Below are 23,402 nucleotides of genomic sequence, written 5' to 3' on the forward strand. Positions count from 1 at the left end.
AAATAAAAGTTGTGAAGTGCTTGTAACCATTCTATTGCAGAAAGCAAATTCATTGTAAAATATACTGCAGTCTCATATTCCTAACTTAAATTGTAATTTAATATGTACAATTAAATTAATTAAAAGGAATCATGATGATAAAATCATAATAAACACCATTTATTTTTTTAAAAATAAATATTTAAAAGTAAAATTCTATTAAAGTTTTCAAGTTTATAAAGTGAATAAAATTATTTATGGTTTGTGTGTAATTTTCCATGCCCCTATGCGATACCGGAGCCAAATAAGGACAAGATCCTTTCCCATTTGTAACCAACTGAACACTGGTATTATTTTGGAACCTATACCAAGAAACAGAAAATTAACTTGAATTATGAAATTAAATTTTCAATTAATTTTTGCTAACCTACCGTCGATTTCAGTCCATTTGACAGAAATTTCAGCTATTGGAATATTAAAAAGTTCAGCCAAGTAAAGCAGTTCCACATCAAATGCCCTGAAAATAGTTGAATATACAATTAAATATATTATTTAACCAATTAAATTTTTAGAAACTCACCATCTCTGAACATGAACTGAGGAAAAAAGAGTTTCAGCTGTTCTTCTAGTAAACATTTTAAAGCCACATTGGGTGTCCCTAACTGTCCTGAAAAAATATATATATTAAAAAAATAAAATTTTACTAATGCTTTGACTATCTATGTACCTTACTGCCAAGGACCACACCAAAAAATGAAAGCCATGCATCAAGAATGTTCTAAAAAATGATCTGTTTGCCAGGGCTTCTTGTTCAAGGTGAGCACGTGAACCAATAATCACAGCAAATTCGTTGGACACTTTCTCTGGTGTAGATAAGTAATTACCTAGAAAAAATAGTTAATTATATGTTGTAGCAGTACCATAATGATGTTGCTGGGATTTTGGTGGATTGACAGTAATGATGTGACACGCTAGCTACTAACAAGCAATGACGCATTGGCTAAATGTTATCCCAACATGATTAATAGCAGAAGTAATTTTTAAAATTCATTTAATATTCTTAATTAGTAAAGTTTTATGTAATATATTAAGTATAATATTTTGTTTTTTTCAATATGTATTTCACTGTTTATGTTAATCTAGTTTATATTGATTAGCATATTGATCTAGTTTATGTTGTATTGTAATTCTCATTAGGATTAATCTACTTTGATTTTGTTTTTAAATAAACATTTGAATTTTCTTTAAAGTTCAGAACTTTTTTGCATGCAATTTAAGATAGATTATTATTATGATTGAAGAAGAAAATTTGGAATCCATAGAGTGACCCATCCAGTCTCCAGCTATTGATGCCTTATTGATAGTAAATAAAATTAAACAATTTTAGAAGAAAAGCCCTCAATTGTAAATTGGACAATTAGAATACTTTGTATTTATAAGAGATAAAATCACAGGTAGCATCACTTAATTTCATAACTATTGTACACCTACTCGAATTCGACATTTTACATCGCAGACATTATTAAATCTAGACCTTACACATTATGAAATCTTGAAAGAAAGCTTAATAGACATATTTTCAGGTTCCAAAAATAAACAAATTAAAATGAAAACAGCTGGGGGAGTTATTTTACCAAATGCAACAAAAGTAAAACAGCTAATAAGCTGGTTTAAATAGCCAATAAAATAAATAACTATATTGGGTGATATCTACATCGGTCTACCTCTAAATCAAACCTTCCAATTTCCAAAAGCTCCAATCAAGAAACAGCTGCCCGCAATGAAGGAATCAAAATTGAAAAAGAAGTCTAGAAAGAACAGCAGTAGGAGCAAGAGAACTTACACAAACCCAGATTGGTTATGTTACAATCACTATCACTTCAAGAACATGTAAATCCCTGTGTTCCCTAAACCCTCACAGCAAACAGAAAAACTAGATGAGGTCACAAATGGTGTGAACTGAACTCGCATACCAAAGCCATCTTTACAGAAATGCTGATCATACTGGCAAACAATAAAATAAAGAGAGCATTTAACGTTTTGTATATTTGCTACTAACAGAGATCAAATTAATGTTTATGGAGAGAAAATGCTAACTCTGTACCTCAGATTTCGTTGTTGGTTTATGTGACTTTTGTTATCACTGACATTACTGAACATTATAAAAACAGAATTCATGTATCATGTTCAACTAGAGGTAGACTTGAGCCAACATAGACCATTGATTGGATGACTAGGCTGATAGCGTCTGGAAGAATTTGAAGTAGTATGGTACTAGGCACTATTTCCTAGTATGAGGCAGTATTGAAAGACTACCTGATTATAAAAAACTGTCACCAGTAAGATATCAGGTGTAACACCATCCAAACAACAGGCCAACATGTATAAGCTAAAGCATGAGTCTACCGCTCTAAAAACTTGAATCAGTAGAACTCCATCAAATTATGTAGGAGGATTTGTAGATCTTCAAAAAGCCATTGTTGTCCCTACATTGAAAAATAAAATAGTTAAAAACACAATTTTGATTTACCTTTAACTATGCCTTTCAAACTTTCTTCAAGTTTTTCTATATCACTAAATAGTGTAGCACCATCTGCATCTGCAAATAAAATTATAGCCCCTCTTGAACTTAAAGTACCCTGGAATACATATAAATATTTTTTATTTAATAACAACACCCAATAAATTAATTTAATAACAATAAGGAAGAAGTTTTCTACCAAACTGACTGCTCCTCCTTTGCCCCTGTTTTTCTCCAAAGCAAGAACTCTCATAATATCAGAACCATATTTATCTGTGTAAGAATGTGCAATTTCAACTGTACGATCTTTGCTCCCATCGCTTACTAAGATTACTTCATAACTGAAAGTTTTGTTACTCAGTTTTCTCCTTTCAAGGAAAGTAAATGTCTCCTCTAACATTGGTAGTACTGAAAGCAAATAACAAACAATATATTGTTGATTAAAGTAAAATTAAAGTGTAATGTACATAAAACAACCATTTTATTTAGAGTAAAAAAGCAATAAAACTGGGTTAATGCATCTAGATGTTCCCAACAATTGCTCAGGCTGTATGAACAATAAACATCAAGAAATGCACTAGTTTATAGCTGCAGATATAAACCTTTTTTCCTATTCATCTGTCTCTAAATTCTCATGTATATGTTTCAGTTTTTCCACATAGTTTTGGAACGAACTCAAAATGGATATCTAAATTTAGTTTCAAAACTCAAGAGTTCTTTTTGCAGTAGAATAGGTCTGAATAGGTTACAGGAAAAACACGTAATCATTTTGATTTTGTAGAAGGAGTTATAGCTAATTGGTTGATTAAATAAATAAATAAATGGGAGATACCAACATATGTCCAATTTCAGAGAGCCTGTCTGAAATTTCGCTACATGCCTTTTCACTACTGGCGATTAACACTTGTTCTGATCAAGCTATGGTGTGAAGTATGACAGATGTTGTAACTTCCAGTACTGGCCTATAGTATCGTGCAGAATACTGTTTCTCTACAGGTGCTCTATTTGCCAGGCTTTATGGCCAGATTTGAAAATTCCTAACTTCCAAAGTACAAACTACTTTTTTAAATACTATTGAATTATTTCCCACATATCTAAGCTCCTCCTCCAATATAGCTTTTCTTTTTCTTACTTACCTAGTTGGTTAAATGATTCATGCTTATAATATCTTTTGGCTTTATTAATTATTTAACTTTATTGTGAGTTATTTGGTAAAGCCTATCATCACCACACTGATCTCACAGAGAAATCTCACAATTTATAAGTAACATATTACATTGCAGTTTTGCTATTCAATTTTTAGTATGCATCTCCTTATTTGATTGCGATGGCATCAATTACAGCCCTTACAATTAAAAAATAAATAGTAGCTTTTAATCTTGTAATTTTTTAGGAGTTGATATAAATTCACGACCACATATATACATACATTAGGCTGAGTTTGCATTGAGCAAAAAAAAAAAACACTCATGCAACTAAACACAAGAATTAACCAACGGTTAGCATCAACAATTAATTAATGATAACCATTTCCATGAGGCAAAACATTTCTCAACATTGAGGTGAAACAACGTGAGCCATCGGTTTGTGGGAGACAAGCTAGTGGTAGACTTGAGCCAACATAGACCATTGATTGGATGACTAGGCTGATAGCGTTGTTTATAACTAAACCAACTGCTGCAACAGAGTTTGCTATCATGGTGATACTTTTTGTCTTTGTCTCATTTGATGCTGATTTCCTTCCACGCATAATCTCTCTTGTTGTTGTTGATGAGTTTTATCTTTAGCACCCCACAAAAATTGGTAGCTGTGGTACATTCAGATAAGTCAAATGCAGTCCTGCTTTTACATGAAGAGAAACGAACAGTGTGAAACACTGATGTGCACTAAAAAACCGACCAAAACATCTTTGTGCCAAAAGTTTTGCAGTCCCAGCTAGGTATCCACAACATGAGACAACTTTCGCGAAACAATTGCATGAGTGATTTTTGAGCAGTGCAAACCCAGTTTTATAATTGATCAACAAAATTTTAAGGTAGGTATAATATCAAAATCTAATATTAAGCCTTACGTCTTTCTTCTTCATTGTATGCAGGGACAATGACACTAAGATGAACAGAACTAGGTTCTGTTATGCTGGGGAATTCTTTAAAACTTGCTTTATTGCCCGTTTTGCCAACATAAAACTCCTTTTCTCTCGCTGACCTACTGTGGTCTGGATACGGGCTCGTGCTCCAATAAACCAGTAAAATCTACAAATAGTTCAAATTTGAAACAGCAATTGAAATCGAAGAAAACGGTCAAAGAAATTTACCAGAAACAGCAGTAAAATGAAGACAAATATCGCCGACCCGAGAAAAATGGTCCAAATTGTCATGATGGGTGGAGATACGCGACAAAAATCTGCATGCTCAGCACAAAAATTAATTAATGATAAAACTGATCGAAAAAATTTAATATGTACACGTATCGGTTTTGGGACAAACAAATATTACACAAACAAGAAAACCTTCTTGTCACTGTTCCCTCCATAACAGTGACAACTATGTTATGAAAATTCGGTGATTTTAATTGCAATTAAAATTAATCTTTAAAGCTTGAATGACAAGAAAAGGAATAACTTTTCGATTATGTTGTATTAACTTTCTGCATAATTTAACATTTCGCCTTCAACAGGGGGCGTCGGTGGCGACAAAGATTAAAACGTTGACATGGCGAGTGGCGATTCGTCGCCCCGGTAATGGCTTCTTAGTTAAAATACCCCCGGTGAAAAAACAACTATACGACTAAACTTTCCAATTTATAAATTCGTTAGAATATATTTTTTAAATAATAAAACTTAATACTCGAATTTCATTAACTATATTATTTTAAGGTTTACTTCAATTTTTTCCCCTTTTTAAACTTTTCCCACTAATTTCAGCTATTAGTGATAAGAATTAGGAAGGTTGAACTTATGTTATAGTGTTATCAAATTACGCTTTTTTTTAAAGCATAATTATTAGAAATGCGTAATGTTATTTACGAGGCTTGTATCGAGGACAGCTTTCAGTTTTTTCATCAATGTCAAATATTTGTCTTCTGGTAGTTACCCGTGCCATGTAGAAGAACTGAAAGATAGAGCTATCTTGAGGGTGAGTGGCTGCGATGCTTCTCAGTTCCTCCAGGGCCTGGTCACAAACGATGTTCGGGTGCTGGACACCGGAGCTAAAAACTGCATCTATACAATGTTCCTCAATATCAAAGGGAGAGTTCTGTATGACACTCTTATCTATAAAGACTGTAACCAGGGCTATTTGATCGAGTGTGATCAGACCTGCATACAAGATTTATTGAAACACATCAAAATGTATAAGTTGAGGAAGAATGTTGTTCTCGAGCTGGACTTGGAGACCAGGATTAGGGTGATTTTTGGCTCAGTAGCACATATAGATCTAACGACTGGACTCTTATCACAAGATCCGAGACATACCGATTTAGGTCACAGATATCTAAGTGATGCTAATGTATCAACATGTTGTCAACCTGTTAATGGATTGTACAAGGAAAAGAGGTAATTCTGTTTAGTAAATTAACATTCTTAAATAGTAATCTGAAATTTTCTCTGTTCATTATTTTTTCCATATTTGGACTTGTGTGGCAATTAAATTGGTAAAAAAGCTGAAATGAAGTGTCAAAAATTGGGGGAAACTTTGTACCTCCTTAAATAAGTCAAAAATATTTATAACATTATATAATAATAAAAATATTATTAATAAATACATGCTGTACATCAGAACATCATTAAACCTTTTGATGGTATTCACAATGAGGCTTCACTTACAATAAATTAAGATTAAGCCTTTAATCTCCCTGATTCCTGTCTTCCAAACAAAAACTGCCTTTGAGATTTAAAAAAAAAATGCTGGTTCTCACACAGGCAAACTTTTCTTAAAGCATTCCACCACACTTAACATAAATATCAATAATAAAAATATCAATAGTATCTCTTAATGGAATACTAAGCTCTACTCTTTTTCTTGTAAAAATCAGTGAGTGTCATTGTCAACTCACTTTTAGCCATGTAAAGATCTTGACCAAACAGTTGCTCCCTTGTTGAATATGGGTGATTAGCGGTGGGTGTTTAAAATGAGATGTGAGCTAAAATGTTTAAATTGCATCCCCTTGATCCTCTGACTTTTGCTCTCTCTTCCTTGCTGAATTCATCTTTTGGAGCGAAATTTATCTCCTCCACCTTAGCAGCAGACCCCTGTCTGGAAGTGAATTGAGCTAAATTCTGAACGAACCTCATTAATAAAATATTGCAGACATGCATGGCAATACAGGCATGAATTTGTTAATCAACTTAATTATCAACAGACTGTATCAATTTTATTTCACTTTTTAAATGTTATTAAACCTCCATTGACAGAATTTTCCATCCCAATATGGTGCTTGTGTTTTACATTTATTTTATTTTTCTATGTAATATCAAGATAAGCTATTATGTATATTCTTAGCATGCTAATAATAATAATAATATCTGATTCAAAAAGTGGTCTCGAAGCGATCAAAAATAATTTCTCGGTTGACCCATGCATCTTAGAAATTCACAAATATCTCTATGAAATCATAACACTTAACAAACATGTGGTATTTGTTTGGGTTCCTAGTCATGTCGGCATTTCTAGAAATGAAAAAGCTGATCAACAGGCAAGGAACGCTGCAAACCATCCACAAAGAATAGATCAATTTCCTCTCCGCCCAGATGATATAGTCGTTTATGTTAAAAACATTATCAAACAAAAGTGGGTGGCAAGATGGAATGTCTGTAGAGATAGTATGAAAGAAATTTCACCAGTTGTACATAAATGGCCAACTGAGGAACTTGAGAGAAAAGAACTTGTGATTCTCTCTAGATTGCAAATAGGTCACATCAGGCTAATCCATAAAAGGCTTTTAATAGGCAACAACCTTCCAACTTGTCTTCGATGGATGTGAAGTGGAGAACGTATCATTCTGACAGTAAAACATATTTTGGTCGACTGTCCCACTTTGCAACCCTTTAGGCAAAGGCTCAACCTTTCAAGTGATTTACAGGAGTTACTGGGTCCCCAGTGTTTCTTTCGAAGAGCACTTTTCAGCTTTCTCAAATTTATTGGAATTTATAATGAGTTTTAGGCCTTTTCCCAAATTGTTATACCATTGAATGTTTGCCTGCTAATGTTTGAATGAGAGTTGTGCATGCAAGATTTCTTTTTTTTTTCAGAAATTTTTGAGGCTGCCAGAGCGGAAAAATGAAATGGAAAGAAAAATAAAAGTGTTATTGTGTTTTGTTTCTTATTATTGTTATGTAGAATTAGTTTATTTATCATATTTGAATGGAAGAATAAAAGGATAAAGGGGCGTCGGTTTAAGGCGCCTGCCACGGCGCTCATTACTGTAAGGTGAAGGTCCCAGGTTCGAATCCAGCAGCCCTGCATTCGAACCCGACATACTTACAAATGGACTTTTTTTCAAAAACACTGGCACCCTGAGGGTTTATATGACCTCTGCTGTTGCGAACCCTCGTAAAAAAAAATAAATAAAAGGATAAGGATGAGCCTAAACTCATGCTGAGACTGTTGCTAGTCTGACTGCATTATTATTATTATTAGCCATACAAGCCTATGTGAAATGTTTAAATTATGGAACAAAAATTCAAAATTCTAATTAAAAAAAAAGATAAATTAAAGCATGGATGGCAATAGGATAAATTAGTTTACGAGTGAATGTTTGGAGTCAGGGCTTTATAGCACTCAGAAGGGATATAGCTAAACTAAAATAGAAGGTTTGGGATGTTAGGGCGTGAAAAGACCTTAGCCGTTAAAACGCCCTTAAAAATTAATAATAATAATGGGGCAATAATAATTTAAAATAATTGTTTGCTAAAAAATAAATAAATAAAATAAAACTAAAGGAAAATAAGGAGGGGAAAAATGAGTTCCTAAAAAATTCCTACATACAAAAAATAAAAATTTCACAAAACCTGTAATGTATCACATGGTTGCATATATTTTGATAAAATAGGTATTAAAATGTAATAATGAGGGTGGGACCAGGATGCTAAAACATTGCAAAACAATTAAGACAATTAAAATGTAAAATTTAAACTTGTAAGGCTTGAATGTCAACAAAAACTTGCATATTTTATAATTTTAATTCACTCAGAAGATTTTTATTATTTTTAGGTTCAAACTTGGCATTGCTGAAGGAGTGAATGAAATTTCTAAAGGAGAAATGTTCCCATTGGAAATGAACCTTGATTATTTGGATGGTGTGTCTTTTAACAAGGGTTGCTATCTTGGACAAGAGGTCACTTCAAGAACTAAGCACACAGGAGTTGTGAGAAAACGCCTCATGCCCCTTGAATTTTTGGGCAATGTCAAACCACGTCTTGAAATAAAAGAAAATGAGGAAGGAAAGAGGGAAAAGACCATCGGGAAAATCAAAGCAGTATACGGCACTCTCGGCCTTGGCTTAGTAAGGCTAGTAGAAACTACATCCCCAGCGTTCAAAGCTGCTGGCATAGTAGTCAAACGGCCGACATGGTGGCCAGAGCAAAATGGCAAAACTTGAATTCATTTGATAAAAGTCTAGTCTATTTTATCCTTTTGTTAATTTATTGAAATATTTCTTCATTTACTACTTTTTGTTATAATTTTAAGTAGAATATAATCAGACACTATAAACTGTATTTATGTTTTGTTTTAAATACTACAAAATGCCAAGGTAAGGAAATGATCAAGTTAAAAATTGTAAAACATTGTGATTTATGAAAACAAATTAATTAAACTCTTTGTTTGTGGTATTGTGTGATTAAATTTTTATTTTAAAACTTAAGAACATTATATTTGTTCCATCAAACATCAAAACCATCTATAAACTTGTGAGAGCATGCACAGTTGTGTTTGGGTATTCCAACACCATACAAATAAAAAATATAAAAAAACTGTCAGCCAGGCGCTTCAACATTGTTTGGTGGTCAAGTTTTGACCGATTTTTGACTGTCAAAATTTTGAATTTTGCTATGGACTGGCAATTAGAGACATGTACATATGTTTCCCTTCGCTTTTGTTCTTCAAATGGAGAGTTCTACAACTAGAACAAATATGCTCATAGCTATACACCTCAAATATGCAATTAATTTGCTTTAATAATATTAAAATATGGAAGATGAATGCCAGACATCACCTGATTAATAATTTCTTATTAATACTTTTTTTTCATCTAGTACATATTCATTTTTGAAGGAAATAGAACAGAAAAATTTCAGTCACACAAAAAATCAATTATATAAATAATAAATTAGATAACGTAAAATTAATAAATTATTGTAAGGAGGACTGAAAATTAGATGTCCTCACATAAGATACCAATTATTTCAAAACAATTCTAATGTGAAGGTTAATAAAATAACAAATAAAGTAAAATAATTGAAAAATTTATTTTGTTTTTTAGTTATTTAAAAATCATGAAAATGATCTTTAATTAATTATTACCTAATGGTCAGGAAATATTACACATTTATTTTTTATGCTGTATCAAAAATGTTGAAGGTGAGTTTTAATGAAAATGTTTAAGTTTTAATTAAAAACTGCATGGTGTTTAGAGACTGTAGTTAATGATTATTTGGAGGTCGTGAGGTGCCATATGGTGTGATGTAGGTTTTAGAAAAACATTTTCTTTATCGTGCCAACGTTTTGATCTTTATTGAGATCATCTCACGAACTCCAAATAATCATTAAAAACTGCCTTTAACAATGAACGAAACAATAATATAAAACGAGGTTCCATTGCAAAGAGGTACAAACTTTAAAAGAAATGTTAAAAACTAAAAGAAAAATGATATAAAAAGATAAATATTGATTATTGACAATCAATATTGTTATCAATTGATTGTTAACAATAGGTAGTTAATAATACCAACTTGACATTATTGTCTCCATACTACTATTACATTATTGTTGTTGTATATTATTTATTCTGTTGTAACCCCGGGATCCTAGAAGAATGGTTCTGGGGCTAAATGAATCCCGCTAATATCCTAGGGCTACTTTATTTAAAAGTATTATGCCGATTACAATCAAGCTCTCTACTTAGTACTTATATATGTTTAGTACTCGGCAAAAGGGGGGTAGGCTGAATAGAAATTGCTGTGAAATTTAACATGAAATTTTCACCACAACTCTGATTAAAACAGGCATGTACCAATTATTCCTGCCAAGAAGACATTACAGGAATCTTATAGAAAATTGCTTCCTCTGACTGCTCCGCGTCTACTGACCTCTATTGTTTCCGTTCAACCGGCCTCTGGTGCAAACTGACATAGCACCTAGGTCCCCCTTTTGCCTACACTGTTTCTTATCCTATTTACAATGTTAAATCCATTAAACAATATTTTAAAAATTCATTTATATAAATATTCCCATCACCAGTTTCACTATCATACCTTACCTGTTTTTCTGTAATTGTTTTATTTGCTTACCTAACATATTTTTTAACAGGATTGGATGATTTTTTATTTCTCATATCATGGCCCAGAGTTCTATTGCCAGAGTTACTTTTGCAATTTTTAGGAAATTCAAAGGAGTCCTTTTTAGTTTAGATACAATCGCTCAGTCAAGTTAATTATAAATGAAGTTTTCCAAACCAATGTAGTCATTGGTTCAAATACAATTAAATCACATTTTCTCTGATTAACAAATCTTTTAAAACAATTTATTCTTCCTGTAAAGTTTTTCTTCTTACCAAATATACCTTCTCTTCTCTTTTTTACCTAGATCACTTTATTAATTATTTATTGTAAACACGGTACATGAACAAAAAAGTCACTAAAATGACATAATCGCACTTATTTACAACATTTTTGTTTTTATGGCTTTATTTTTTTAATATCTTGCCATTGTACAAGATGTAGCTCACCTCGGAAGGACGAGCTGGTGATCCCCCGTGGCCAGCCAACAGTACCAGGCGAACTCAAGACAAAACTGGGGCAGCACCACGCAGCTTTCTCCTACTACTAACTAATAAACTAACTACTGCTCTGCTACTGACCGGCCAGCACCTCCGACACTATGGACCCTACCACAGGAAGCACAACAATCCATCTCTGGATGTGCTATTGATACTGATAACTTTATATATTTAAATTCCTTTGTTTTTTATCAATTTAAATATCAATTTGTAAATCATCAAGTTTTCTGAAGCTATCTTTGTTTCAAGGTTGAAGGGATTGTCAATGACATTACATATAAAAACTTCTGCTAGGAAATTTCTCTGATTTCCTGGTACTCTTTGCAATCGAAAAGTAAATGTTTTATATCTTCAGGTACATTGCAAGTGGAACAATTGGGGGATTGTCTCTGTTTCATTTTGTAAAGGTAGGCACCTGTTATTCCATGACTAGTTTGGATACTTACAACATAAATGTAAATTAAAACAGTATATACATATAATAACTTTGAAATAATAAATAAATAATCCATTATATTTAGTGGTCTATTGGTCAAATTACTTCTTTCAATTAATTAATTAATCTTTTTATATAAGGTTTTGGTCGAAATGAAAAAGTTAGTGTCAACGTATTCGCATCCCGCTCCTGACAATAACTTTTTCATTTCGACCAAAACCGTACAAAAAAAGATTAATTAATTGAAAGAAATAACTTGGTCAATTGACCACTAAAACATAAATGGATTAATAATTTAAATTATTTATTATTTTTATGTAAGGTCTGGTTGAGATGAAAAAGTTAGTGTCACGAGCGGGATTCGAACCAAGTTATTGAAAAAGTTCGAATCCCGCTCGTGACACTAACTTTTTCATCTCAACCAAGACCTCTCATAAAAAGAATAATTAATTGAAGTAAGTAATTTGGTCAATTAGACCTCTAAACATAAATGGATTAATAAAAAATAATCTTTTATTCACGGCCTGCGCTAATTTTACAATGAATTACAATAGTATTGTTGAAATTAACACATATTTTATTCCCTATGTAGTTGTAATATTAGTAGAGATTTTTAGTTTTAAAACTTCCCAACCCCGCGGAACAGGTTCGTACGGAACAAGCATTGCCCTCACCACCATCACTTGTATCTTACATCGAACTTGTGCGGGATTTGCTGATCAAACTTCATAGTTCATAGTCTCAAGCAAACCTTTTATAATTTATTATGTAAGAACTGAAAACGTGTCTCATTCGATTTATTAGAATCGAACAAAAGGCGGATTTGACTTCAAAGTGAAATAGTGTCCGTTGGAAAATAGCGTTCCTGTTTTAATGTTCTGATACAAGGTTTGAAAGTATATTTTACTTTAAAAAAACATTATAAATGGTTAACAAACTCAACGACGTTCGTATTTTAATAATAATAACGTGATTTTTTTAAAAAAGTTAGTAATGTTCAGTCGTAGATAAAATGGGCCTGGAAATGTATACATTTCTGATTGAGTATGAGCTAAGGCACCAGTGACCAGTTGTACGACGGAAGTCTGCTGAACTAATTCAGTCTTGAGTCTTGACTCTGGAGATCTTTACTCGGTTCTGTTTTCTGTTTGGTTTTTACAGTTATTGTTTGGCAGGAGGGCCTTTTTTAATTTAATTTCTTGTTTTGTACATTTTTGATTTGATCATAAACGTACGCTCTTGCCACTAAAACATAAAATTCGCGTATTTTTATCTAAAACGGCGTTTCTCCTTGTGTCTCAACATCAATAAACAAGGTATTTTCTTTGCTTGTTGATTCATCTTTAGTTTTCAACGTCGAATCACCGATGAAGCTGAGAAAGCAGAAGGGGTTTAGTAGTATTCGTTTTTATTCTAGCCGATTTTTATCTTTTCGAACCTTCTTCATTTATATCCGTGAAGTGATTCATCGATAAAATGAAGAAAACTTTTTTCCCCACCCGATGTCCCTTATTTCGGTTTGGAACGCTCGTTTCTTTCAACTCTAAATTGGCAGCCTTTTTTGCTGCGGGGTCGGACAGAGGTAGAAAACATCCTATTTTTCCAAATTACCACAGAATATTGATTGTTTTGCGATTTCCGGCCGAAAAACTGCTTTTGGTCAACAGTCAGCAGGAGACGCTCTCCACGGGAGAACACGCCGTGGGGAAAATCTATGCACTTCATTACTATAGCATACTACTTATGTATGTACTGTCTTAACAACATGTGCATATCAACAAGCGAAACCCTTCCAAGTCAGAAGTTATGCACTGTCCCATAATTTACTGATTACTGATGAGTTAAAGCTCAATAAACTGATTAAGAAGTATGTTAAACACTGTAAAAAATATTAATTAAATCAAGTAATCTTTTTGGGGAAAATTATGTAAAAGTTATTTTTTTGAGGAATAAAATGTTTAAATACGTTTATCACAAAATGTACTTCGTCTTTTATTTTATATTCCTCAAATGTTACTTAGATGGCTGACAAATGTGATGTGGAAAACATAGAAGCAGGCTTGGAAGATTTGGATATTGAGTCGAATTACGTTCCACCACCCGAAAAATCAATTGAAGAAATTATATCCGCCGATAAAGAGGATGAGAGCCTTCAGAAGTACAAACAAGCACTGCTGGGTGCGGCAAAAGAAGGAGCAGTGATTGTTGGTTAGTCATTTATTAATTAATTTTGGTTGTTTTTGTTGGTTTCATTTTGAATAGTATTATGTTAATTTTTAGACCCAAACGATGAGAGGAAAGTTATTGTGAAAAAGCTGGCACTCTGTGTTGAAGGTCGATCAGACTTAGAACTGGACTTAGAAAATACACCTTTAGAACAGCTTAAAAAACAGGTATTATTGACTGCTTATTTGTAATACATATTAAAATGTTCTAAAATTTAGGAATACCAGTTATTGATTTTACTGTTAAATGAATAATTAAGTACTTAATGTAAGGTACTTATTAAATTTATATANATATATATATAACTTATCTTTCTGTTATAAATAATTTTTCATCAGTTATTGGTTAGGGATGGATGAATTATTTCATTTTATTTCTTTTTAATAACAAAAGTTTATTTATTTTTTCAACCTCCCAAATAGATCGAGTGGTCTTCCTGCTGAACACTACTATGTTTAAACTATGTATGATCTCTGGACAAAATTGCATCACACTATCACCCCAAACATCATGACAGCACACCATACTCTGAATGAAGCATTATAAGATTCTTCACTAGAAATTTTTTTTTTTTTTTTTATGTTCCAAAATAATCTAATTGGATCAACCAATTTTGGCTTTTTTTAAATTTTATTATTATTATTAAACTACATATTTTCTATATCATTTGGTGTAAAGGATTTGCTATTTTGTCTACTAGATCAATAAATCCCATTATAATGAGAACTCTGCTATCCTGCGGACATGTTTCAACGTCAATAGTACTGAAAAATTACATTTTTTAACCTTTTTTTCAGCTTCAGTTCAATATTTTGATGCGTACTGGTTTTTTAAATTTAAGTAAGTTGGATGTAGTGTAGAACACCTTTAAAAAACTTACAAGTGAACTATTTACTTCTGTGGTGATTAGTGACTGTTAGTCTATGATTATTCGGAAATCGGATGATCTCAATAAAGATCAAAACGTTGGCACGATAAAGAAAATGTTTTCTGAAACCTATGTCACACTAGGCCGCATCTCACGATTTCCGAATAATCATAGACTAACAGTCACTAATCACCACAAAAGTAAATAGTTCACTTGTAAGTTTTTTAAAGGTGTTCTACACTTCATCCAACTTACTTAAATTTAAAAAACCAGTACGCATCAAAATATTGAACTGAAGCTGAAAAAAAGGTAAAAAATTAATTTTTCAGTACTATTGACGTTGAAACATGTCCGCAGGATAGCAGAGTTCTCATTATAATGGGATTTATTGATCTAGTATACAAAATAGCAAATCCTTTACACCAAATGATACAGAAAATATGTAGCGTAATAATAATAATAAAATTTAAAAAAAGCCAAAATTGGTTGATCCAATTAGATTATTTTGGAACATAAAAAAAAAAAACAAATTTTTTTCTAGTGAAGAATCTTATAATGCTTCATTCAGAGTATGGTGTGCTGTCATGATGTTTGGGGTGATAGTGTGATGCAATTTTGTCCAGAGATATGTTAGGATATATACGCACATCTTATTGACTCAAAAAAGGTGAATAGTAAACAAAACTGATAGATTCACTAATTTCGTGGTCCACTTGACCAATTAATATATTACAATTAATTAAGGTTTTTAGTTGAGATAAAAAAGTCAATGGCATTGAAATTTGGCAATTGAAAAATGGCAAAAAGGAGGGAAAATTCAAAAGATGGGGTTGAGATGGGAAGTTGATGTCCGAGTGGATTGAGGTCACGATAGCTCAAGTGGTAGAGCAGCGGCGAATCTAGCCGTAGATCGTGGTTCGAATCCCGCTCGTGCCGTTGACTTTTTTATCTCAACTAAAAACCTTAATTAATTGTAATAAAACTGATAGAATTGATGAAAAGAGGCTCATAACTATTTGTCTTTTGTACTTGTTTGCTTGGTTGTCTGTTGCAACCTCTTACTAGTACACCTGCCATTTACCCTCTAATAATGTTGATTCAGGGCTGTTATAACCCTTATTTAATAAAAAAATGTAAATAATATCTTTCTTTTTTTTATTTCCAGGTGTTTGTAATAAAGGAAGGAATATCATATACTATCAGAATAGATTTTATTGTACAAAGAGAAATTGTTCATGGTTTAAAATATGTTCAAAAAACCTTTCGGCTGGGCTTGCCAGGTAATTTTGTTTTGATATATTACTAAGTATATGTTGAGTAAAAATAGGCTTTCTTTAACTTTTCTAAATGCATCAATTTTGATTTTTTAAATGCAGTTGAAACAATTTTCGACTCACTTGTTTTTAATGCCATTTCAATCTTTAACTATATAATTACATTTTGCAAAATAGTGCCAATCTTTTTTACATTTAGTGTTCAATGAAAATGATGTTGAGGTATTGATAATGTGGTACATTAATGGAGAATACAATTAGAATGCAAAATTGTAATTTTGCACATTTCGTCCATGAATTTGAAGAAAAATAGCAGACTGTAGACACGCGCGCGCGCCCACACACAGAGTTTTAAACTCGTTGGACTTTACATTAACAAATAAATCTATTGTGTTTAAAGTAATGTACAACATTCATAAATATTACCTATAAATAATATTACTATTATCCAGTAATCTGAAATGGAAATAGGATGAATAAACAGTCTCATTGCAGTGTTGCTGTAGAGACAAAACAAGTGATAAAATGTGTGATTGGTGGGGAGATACCTTTGCATTCCTTGGGCAAGTATGTGGGATGGTGGTGAACTTTTCCAAGGGTACGCTGTACCATATAAGGAAAAGATGGCAGTATGATCATGTTTTAAGAGCTCGAATGTCCTACCTGTGCTGTCTCAGCATCGTTGGGACCCATCAGCAGTAAAAGGCTAGATATACACTGTAAAAGGGTAAAAAAATAACAGATCTCAATAAGTGATAATGATCCCAATCCCCGCTTTGCCGGCTTGCTTGTTCTCTCCGTCTTCTTTTGTTGTTCATCTGTCCTGCCTTCAAGTTTACCGGACACATGATCAATTCTAACAAGGCCATTTCTGATGAAGCTTCGTTCACTGACGAGACAGAGATCAAAAGCCCATCACACTGGTGTGACAATCTTAACCTCCATCCCGTCCCTATTACTAATGGGCACAAGACTATACACATTTGTCAGGCTGTAGTCTCAGAGACTATTTCATCAGCCTCTATTTTCATTCATTAAATAAACTTCCTGTGGGAAAGGCTTTTTTGAAAAAAAAAAAAGTTTTGTTATAAAAGATTACAATAGTGAGACTGACTCTATAATGGACAGAACGCTAAGAGTGAGCCCCTTCTAATTGATATAAGGGTTTATGTCCATATTTGTCTAATTGGTTTAATTGGTCAAAGGGCTAAAGTTTGAGAAGGGTGTTTTTCACCTTTGGCCCCATTAGACTAATTGGTTCCAGATATATGGCACCTCTAACCTGCTGGTTATCTATGCGTAGGTCATTTCTATAACTTTCATCTACTCTTTCATTCGACTGGCAGTTACTATTTTTCATATCTTTAGTGTTTTAGCAGCTGTTGACCCAACTTAAGCACTTTTAATCTTCCATCGTTCGATCCGCTTCACTCAGAATTTTTCAATTCAATTCTTTGGCCATAGACATAACTGATCTGTAACAGCATTTGTCACCTTGTTTGGACCTGCCTTCTTCATTTCGAACCTATCACCATCCAAACACTGAACATTTCATAGTGCCTTGTAATGCAAGTTGTCTGAGTAGCAAATTCTGGGATGAATTTCCTGAAATATTCAGTTAACCCTTATAAACTTTATTATGAGGTACAATTCAACCAGCGCCTCTACATTGATTTGGAAGATCCAATCCCTTCTGCAAACTTCTCGTCCTACATATTGCACAATCTTCTTTCTTCTACACGGAGTGAGGCACATGAAAAACTAGTCCATGTCCAGGAGTTCCCTATCCCACTTCTATTGTAAGAAAATAAATGTAATGAACGCAATTTTAAATGAAAAGACACAACACAGGTTAAGAGTAGGTGATGTCTGGTCACAATGAGATCCCAATTTCTGCTTTGTCGGCATGCTTGTTCTTTCTGTCCTCTTTTGTCATCCAGCTGTCCTGCCTTCAGGATTACCGGGCTGACATGATCAATTCCAACACTACATGCCATGATTAAAAATAATTTAAATGTAAAATAAAACAATATAAATCTAATTTTTGAAAATCTATTTTTACTTACTTCAGATACTATTGTAAATTTAAAAAAAAAAAAAATCAACTATTGCAATGTAACAATAATTTTAATCTTTTTGTTAAATCCTACACATTTTTGGAACAGTCGAAGGTAACTACAATTTTTTTTAATATAAAACATTATTTTAAACATTAAATGATAATAAATTTTATCCCCTTAATTATTATTGATCTATGATATTTCCTATCATATACACACACACACACACACACACACACACACACACACACACACACACACACACACACACACACACACACACACACACACACACACATATATATGAATGTATTGTATGTGTATTCACTTTATAAATCTAACACTGCAGTAAGATTGTGTTTTTCTTTTCTAAAGAATTTAACATTTTTTAGTTGATAAAATGTCTCACATGGTTGGGTCTTATCCTCCCAAGAAGGAAGTTCAATCGTACACTACCCCACCGGAAGATGCCCCTTCAGGGGCGCTGGCCCGTGGCTCATACACAGTGCATTCTCTCTTTACAGATGATGACAAACATCAGCATCTAAAGTGGCAATGGGCTTTTGATATCAAAAAGGATTGGGATGATTAGATTAGTGTTTTATAATAACACATTATCATTAAATCTTCATAACCTTGTGTGGTAAACATCATTTCAAAAATTTTGTGCAAAAACAACGCCAAAAATATACATAGAAAGAAAAATCTAGTCATGAGTTTTTTAATAAATAAATAAATAAATAAANTAGTCATTGGCATTGAGGTAGATATTTTTCCAATTTATATTGTTACACACATTCTAAATATTTGCATTAAAGACCAAGTTGTTTTTGCACAATAAGCTATTCTCATTACTTATTTACAGTTTGTAAGTATTACAAATTATTATATTTTGCTTATTAATTGGTTATTTCAAAAATAGAGGATCATTGCTATGAAAATATTTTATAATACTTATGGATACAATCCTTTATTTAAATTGCAATATTTAAAATTACTATTGTTAGTGTTATGAAGTTTTAAAGTATTTGCTTTAATGTTTGCATTTATTTAAACCACACATTTGTTTATACAAAATTAGAACTAGTCTTTTTATTGTGTCTGTGCATAACCCTCAATTTAATTGAACTGTTCACGGATATAATCAATGTAAAATATTATAACAAAAAAATATCAGAGGAAAAGAAAATTTCTTTTTCTGAAAATATCATAGATTTGATATGAGGTCAGGGAATACAGAAGAATCCCTCCCATTTTGCTCATGAAAAAATACAAATTTGTAATCTAAATATGCTTAGTAAACTTACATTATTTTTATTATTCAAGTTTTATTATTAAGTTTTATTTAAGGGGAAATTTAGTATTTTTAAAATTAAAATAAAAAACCTGGCATTTTTCTGAGTTACATTACCGAAAAATTTACTCAGTTATAAAATTGTTTTTCCAGCGATGAATACCACTAATAAAAACAGTTGTTATTAATGGTAATACGTGTTAACATTAAACATGTTTGTAAGGGTGCAAAATTGATATGCAACACCCCTGGTGGGGACCTTCTTTCCCTGGAGATGATAAGAAAAGCGGGGAGAGGGGCATTGTGTGACTGGACACGAGCGAGTCGACAACGGTGAGCCAAAATCCTTTATTTGCCATAATCATCTCAATATATTCTACTTGCTTCCAGAGTTCCGCTAATGTTGAAAAATTTAGTTTTGAGCCTAAAAGTGATAAAAATTTTGGATGTAAACTTTCAGTTATATTTTGTACCAATTCTGTCTCCATGATATCCCCTAAAATACTGGCATATATTATTTTCTTATTGATAAAATTTCTCAATGAATCATTTTCCGACTGATGCTTCATCAAATACTTAGTTTTTAATATTTGCCGTTGCCTATCAGTCGTCTGATGTTTCAATAAGCTGTTTTTGAACAATTCAAAATTTATGCCGGAATAAATAGCTGCATTAGCCAATATATTTTCTGCAATTCCACCCTGTCTATCAGCTAGACTCTGCAGGATATTACTAAAATCTTGTTTATAGCGGTCTGCGATGGGATATAAGTCTACGAGAAAATTAAAGATTGTTTCCGAATCATATGGCTTAAATTTTCTTATATTTGAGAGCCTATTTTCCAGTGATCGTGGAATTTCATTATTTTTAAACTTGGAATTTCCCTGTGTACTCGTCATTGGTTTTAAAAACTTATTTGTCGCAAAATTCAAACTGGAGGATGAGGAATACACTGAATCTTCACATTCTGGGTAATTACTGTCAGATTCCATAATGTCCTCCTCTTCCAATTTTGATTTGTTTGCTTCTCCACGGGCTAAAAAGGACAGCTTCTCTTGCCTTTGTTTCAAGATTTTTTTTGACTCGCGTTTTAAACGGGTCGATATCATTGATTCATACTTTTTTACTCATTCTCCCACATGAGGCCTTAATTGTGCCCTAATCTTCCGGGGAGAATTCATCAACACTTGTGACATCGTGTGTCAAATAAAATTGTGTAATTAAGGTCAAATAAAAGGAATTTTTCGATAGCTCCAATGCTTTCGCCAGAGCTTGTGTGATCTCACTTTTTTCCTGATCAACAAGCTGATCTTGAATCAGGTTCTGACTTCCCTGTGGCGTACACGCTTGCTCCTGTTCTGCCATGTCTACCGCAGGAATACTGAGTTTTTCAGCTATTTTTTTAAATCCCTAGCCGGCAAACTTTAATTAACCACGCTCTGCTACCAATTATTATTGTTAATCGGCTCAATGGACTGATGGTCCCCGACTGAACAATTCCAAAAGAAGAACAAGAACCGGGAAAAGAAAATTTACACACATACAATAAAAAACTATAATTTGACCTTTTGAAATCCAACAAAAGTTATATATACAAAAAATGCCGTGAGATAGAAACACACCAAAAAGAAAAATATCTTGTGAACAAAAAAATAAAAATTTTCTCTTAAGAACAAAACAACAAAATTTTAACCTTAATCAATTTTTGAAAAAAGAAAAAACAAATTTATTAATGCTATTAATTAAAAAAAAGGAGCGGGCACACTCCCTGAAGAACAAGGATTCAGGAATTTATGGCAAATAAAGGATTTTGGCTCACCGTTGTCGACTCGCTCGTGTCCAGTCACACAATGCCCCTCTCCCTGCTTTTCTTATCATCTCCAGGGAAAGAAGGTCCCCACCAGGGGTGTTGCATATCAATTTTGCACCCTTACTTGTTTATACAGAATACAAAATAATTAATGATCAGCCTACTATTTTTTTAATCAGTATTTCACTCTTTCTTTCTCTCACACACACATAGAATGTTTGGGTTAACCGTAGAAGATGAATTGCATTTAAATGGAAATGGAAGTCATCTTTGCTAATCCCAATTTGTATCATTACCCAAAAATCAGTTTTTTAAAGGCTGACTAATTGTTTTTTCTTTTTGTACTTTTTTTTACAAAATAATAAAATGGCTAAATATTCATTAATTTCTATAACAATTTATTTTATGTGATGTATTAATAAGATAACTAAATGTATTGAATCCTTGTTCGTTTTAAAAGGAACATAGGCTGCCTTCCAATTGCCTTTCTTGTAGCAACTTTATTAAAAATTACAATAAAAAACGTAATGACCAAAGAGTGAAGTAATGTTTACTGATCTTAAAAAAAAAATGTATTTTTGGTATATTGTCTATTATATACATATATTGCATATTCTTTAAAGATATCTATTAATGTAATGCAAATTATTGATAATAAAGTATTATCATATATCTGTCTAAAATATAAAAGGAAAAGAAAACGTGTTAATTGTACAACCAACCAATGCTGCTAACACTTAAAATAGTATGAATGTTATTTATAATAAATTAAATTGTAAATATTATACTACTGTTGCTAATTTATTACCTTCATTGCTCTTTCTGCTTGATTTTTTATAAATTTGACCTGTAAATACCTTTTTTTCCAATATATTTGATTAAAATATATTATTGAAAAAGCAGTTTAGATCTCAAACTGTGAGGTGTTGTTTTTAGCTCTATGAATAAGTTCAGATTGTAAGTGAATGCAATCTGTACAAAATTGTACTCTGTACCAATTCAACTTTCACCTCATAATTGCACAACCCAGCAAATGTTGGATAGTAGTTGAAAGCTAGCATCTTTCTACTCCATGCAATGTATTTGTCTGTAATGCGATAAAGATAAATGATTGACCCAAGAATATAATTAAATTAGGTATATTTACAATTGTTACAACATTCTGATTTTAAGGGAACACAAATGTAAATAACAATCTTTCATTAATTTAATATAAGTCACAAATAAATAGAAGATAAAAATGAATGACAACACTAAATGATTGAATTCATAAAAATACTACATTTTATTCAAATCAAAAGTTGAGGTTGTTTTGTTGTTTTCTATACTTGTTATTGATCATTGTTTTGGTATATACCATCTTCAGTGCCCATGTGTCGGTGGAAGATGGCACAATGCTGAAATGTATCTGTCAGACCAAACCAGCTAGGATAGGTAGTCCAAAATTATCAGTAACAATCAAATTACAGATTAATCATCCCACAGACTACATGGAGAAATCTCACTGTTTTGTTGTAGCCTCAACTAAGAAATTTAATAATGCATAACTGTCTGTAGCTTAAATACACAATAAATTATAAAAAAAAAAACTTGATCGTTGTCTACTATTTCTGCTTGGGGTGAGGCATCTCATCACAGGTCAAGTCTAAATAATGTTTGTCTTGCAATAGCCTGAAAAGAAATTATTGCTTGTGATTTATGAACACGATTAAAATATTTGATCTTGCAATACTTACTTTTTAACGCTGCCTTTAGCTCTTGCTCAGTGGAGCAGTGTTGAAAGCTGACTGGTTGTACTGCTTGAAAAACACTGACAACACTTGGTTTCAAGTTGTAAAAAAGAAGTGGCTGGTTTCTTTTAACAAAATCGTCAATCAGCGACTTGACCCCCTACAGCACAATTAATTGAAACTTGAACAAAAGAGAAAAAATATTTTGCT

The 23,402-nt window shown here is 32.4% G+C and overlaps 4 protein-coding genes across 10 annotated transcripts in view; 2 read left to right on the forward strand and 2 right to left on the reverse strand.

Annotated features, from left to right (window-relative positions):
- Nucleotides 1-135: 135 nt before the first annotated feature.
- LOC106672378 (dolichyl-phosphate beta-glucosyltransferase) lies at nt 136-5,227 on the reverse strand. The gene is made up of 8 exons (XM_014403760.2): nt 4,815-5,227; nt 4,572-4,752; nt 2,700-2,908; nt 2,510-2,618; nt 707-863; nt 560-646; nt 411-496; nt 136-341 (listed from the first exon to the last, which is right to left on the reverse strand). Exons 1-8 carry the CDS (start codon nt 4,875-4,877, stop codon nt 235-237), a joined length of 999 nt encoding a protein of 332 aa, XP_014259246.1. The 5' UTR covers nt 4,878-5,227; the 3' UTR covers nt 136-234.
- A 194-nt stretch (nt 5,228-5,421) lies between these two features.
- LOC106672379 (putative transferase CAF17 homolog, mitochondrial) lies at nt 5,422-9,910 on the forward strand. Its single transcript, XM_014403762.2, has 2 exons — nt 5,422-6,053; nt 8,710-9,910. Exons 1-2 carry the CDS (start codon nt 5,515-5,517, stop codon nt 9,095-9,097), a joined length of 927 nt encoding a protein of 308 aa, XP_014259248.1. The 5' UTR covers nt 5,422-5,514; the 3' UTR covers nt 9,098-9,910.
- Nucleotides 9,911-12,684: 2,774 nt separating this feature from the next.
- LOC106672403 (rho GDP-dissociation inhibitor 1) lies at nt 12,685-18,997 on the forward strand. Of its 4 annotated transcripts, none has more exons than XM_014403801.2 (6): nt 12,685-12,818; nt 13,952-14,138; nt 14,211-14,323; nt 16,190-16,304; nt 18,464-18,469; nt 18,751-18,997. In XM_014403801.2, the coding sequence occupies exons 2-6, from the start codon at nt 13,952-13,954 to the stop codon at nt 18,948-18,950; spliced, it is 621 nt and encodes a 206-aa protein (XP_014259287.1). In that variant the 5' UTR covers nt 12,685-12,818; the 3' UTR covers nt 18,951-18,997. The 4 variants fall into 4 exon arrangements, with proteins under 4 accessions (XP_014259287.1, XP_014259286.1, XP_014259290.1 ...); XM_014403800.2 differs by lacking the exon at nt 12,685-12,818 and adding an exon at nt 13,008-13,246; XM_014403802.2 differs by lacking the exon at nt 12,685-12,818 and adding an exon at nt 13,266-13,797.
- A 2,810-nt stretch (nt 18,998-21,807) lies between these two features.
- The window catches only part of LOC106672362 (sodium-independent sulfate anion transporter-like), an 80,728-nt gene continuing 79,133 nt past the window's right edge, over nt 21,808-23,402 (reverse strand). For all 4 annotated transcript variants that reach the window (XM_014403730.2, XM_014403731.2, XM_024228389.1 and 1 more), the window contains 2 exons: nt 23,199-23,352; nt 21,808-23,133 (listed from right to left, as the gene is read on the reverse strand). In XM_014403730.2, coding sequence (XP_014259216.1) covers nt 23,108-23,133; nt 23,199-23,352 — 180 coding nt within the window. In that variant the 3' untranslated portion in view covers nt 21,808-23,107. The remainder of the gene's footprint in view (nt 23,134-23,198; nt 23,353-23,402) is intronic.

The sequence above is a fragment of the Cimex lectularius genome, unplaced genomic scaffold (assembly GCF_000648675.2).
Source record: "Cimex lectularius strain Harlan isolate CLEC.00 unplaced genomic scaffold, Clec_2.1 scaffold222, whole genome shotgun sequence".
In the NCBI taxonomy this organism is placed as follows: Eukaryota; Metazoa; Arthropoda; class Insecta; order Hemiptera; family Cimicidae; genus Cimex; species Cimex lectularius.

Coding starts and splice junctions, on each gene's coding strand:
- LOC106672379 (XM_014403762.2), top strand. CDS start 5,515: ATGTTATTTACGAGGCTTGTATCGAGGACAGCTTTCAGTTTTTTCATC. Junction 6,054..8,709: donor GGATTGTACAAGGAAAAGAG/GTAATTCTGTTT, acceptor TATTATTTTTAG/GTTCAAACTTGGCATTGCTG.
- LOC106672378 (XM_014403760.2), bottom strand. CDS start 4,877: ATGACAATTTGGACCATTTTTCTCGGGTCGGCGATATTTGTCTTCATT. Junction 4,753..4,814: donor TCATTTTACTGCTGTTTCTG/GTAAATTTCTTT, acceptor AACTATTTGTAG/ATTTTACTGGTTTATTGGAG. Junction 647..706: donor GTGTGGTCCTTGGCAGTAAG/GTACATAGATAG, acceptor ATATTTTTTCAG/GACAGTTAGGGACACCCAAT.
- LOC106672403 (XM_014403801.2), top strand. CDS start 13,952: ATGGCTGACAAATGTGATGTGGAAAACATAGAAGCAGGCTTGGAAGAT. Junction 14,139..14,210: donor AGAAGGAGCAGTGATTGTTG/GTTAGTCATTTA, acceptor GTTAATTTTTAG/ACCCAAACGATGAGAGGAAA. Junction 14,324..16,189: donor TAGAACAGCTTAAAAAACAG/GTATTATTGACT, acceptor TTTTATTTCCAG/GTGTTTGTAATAAAGGAAGG.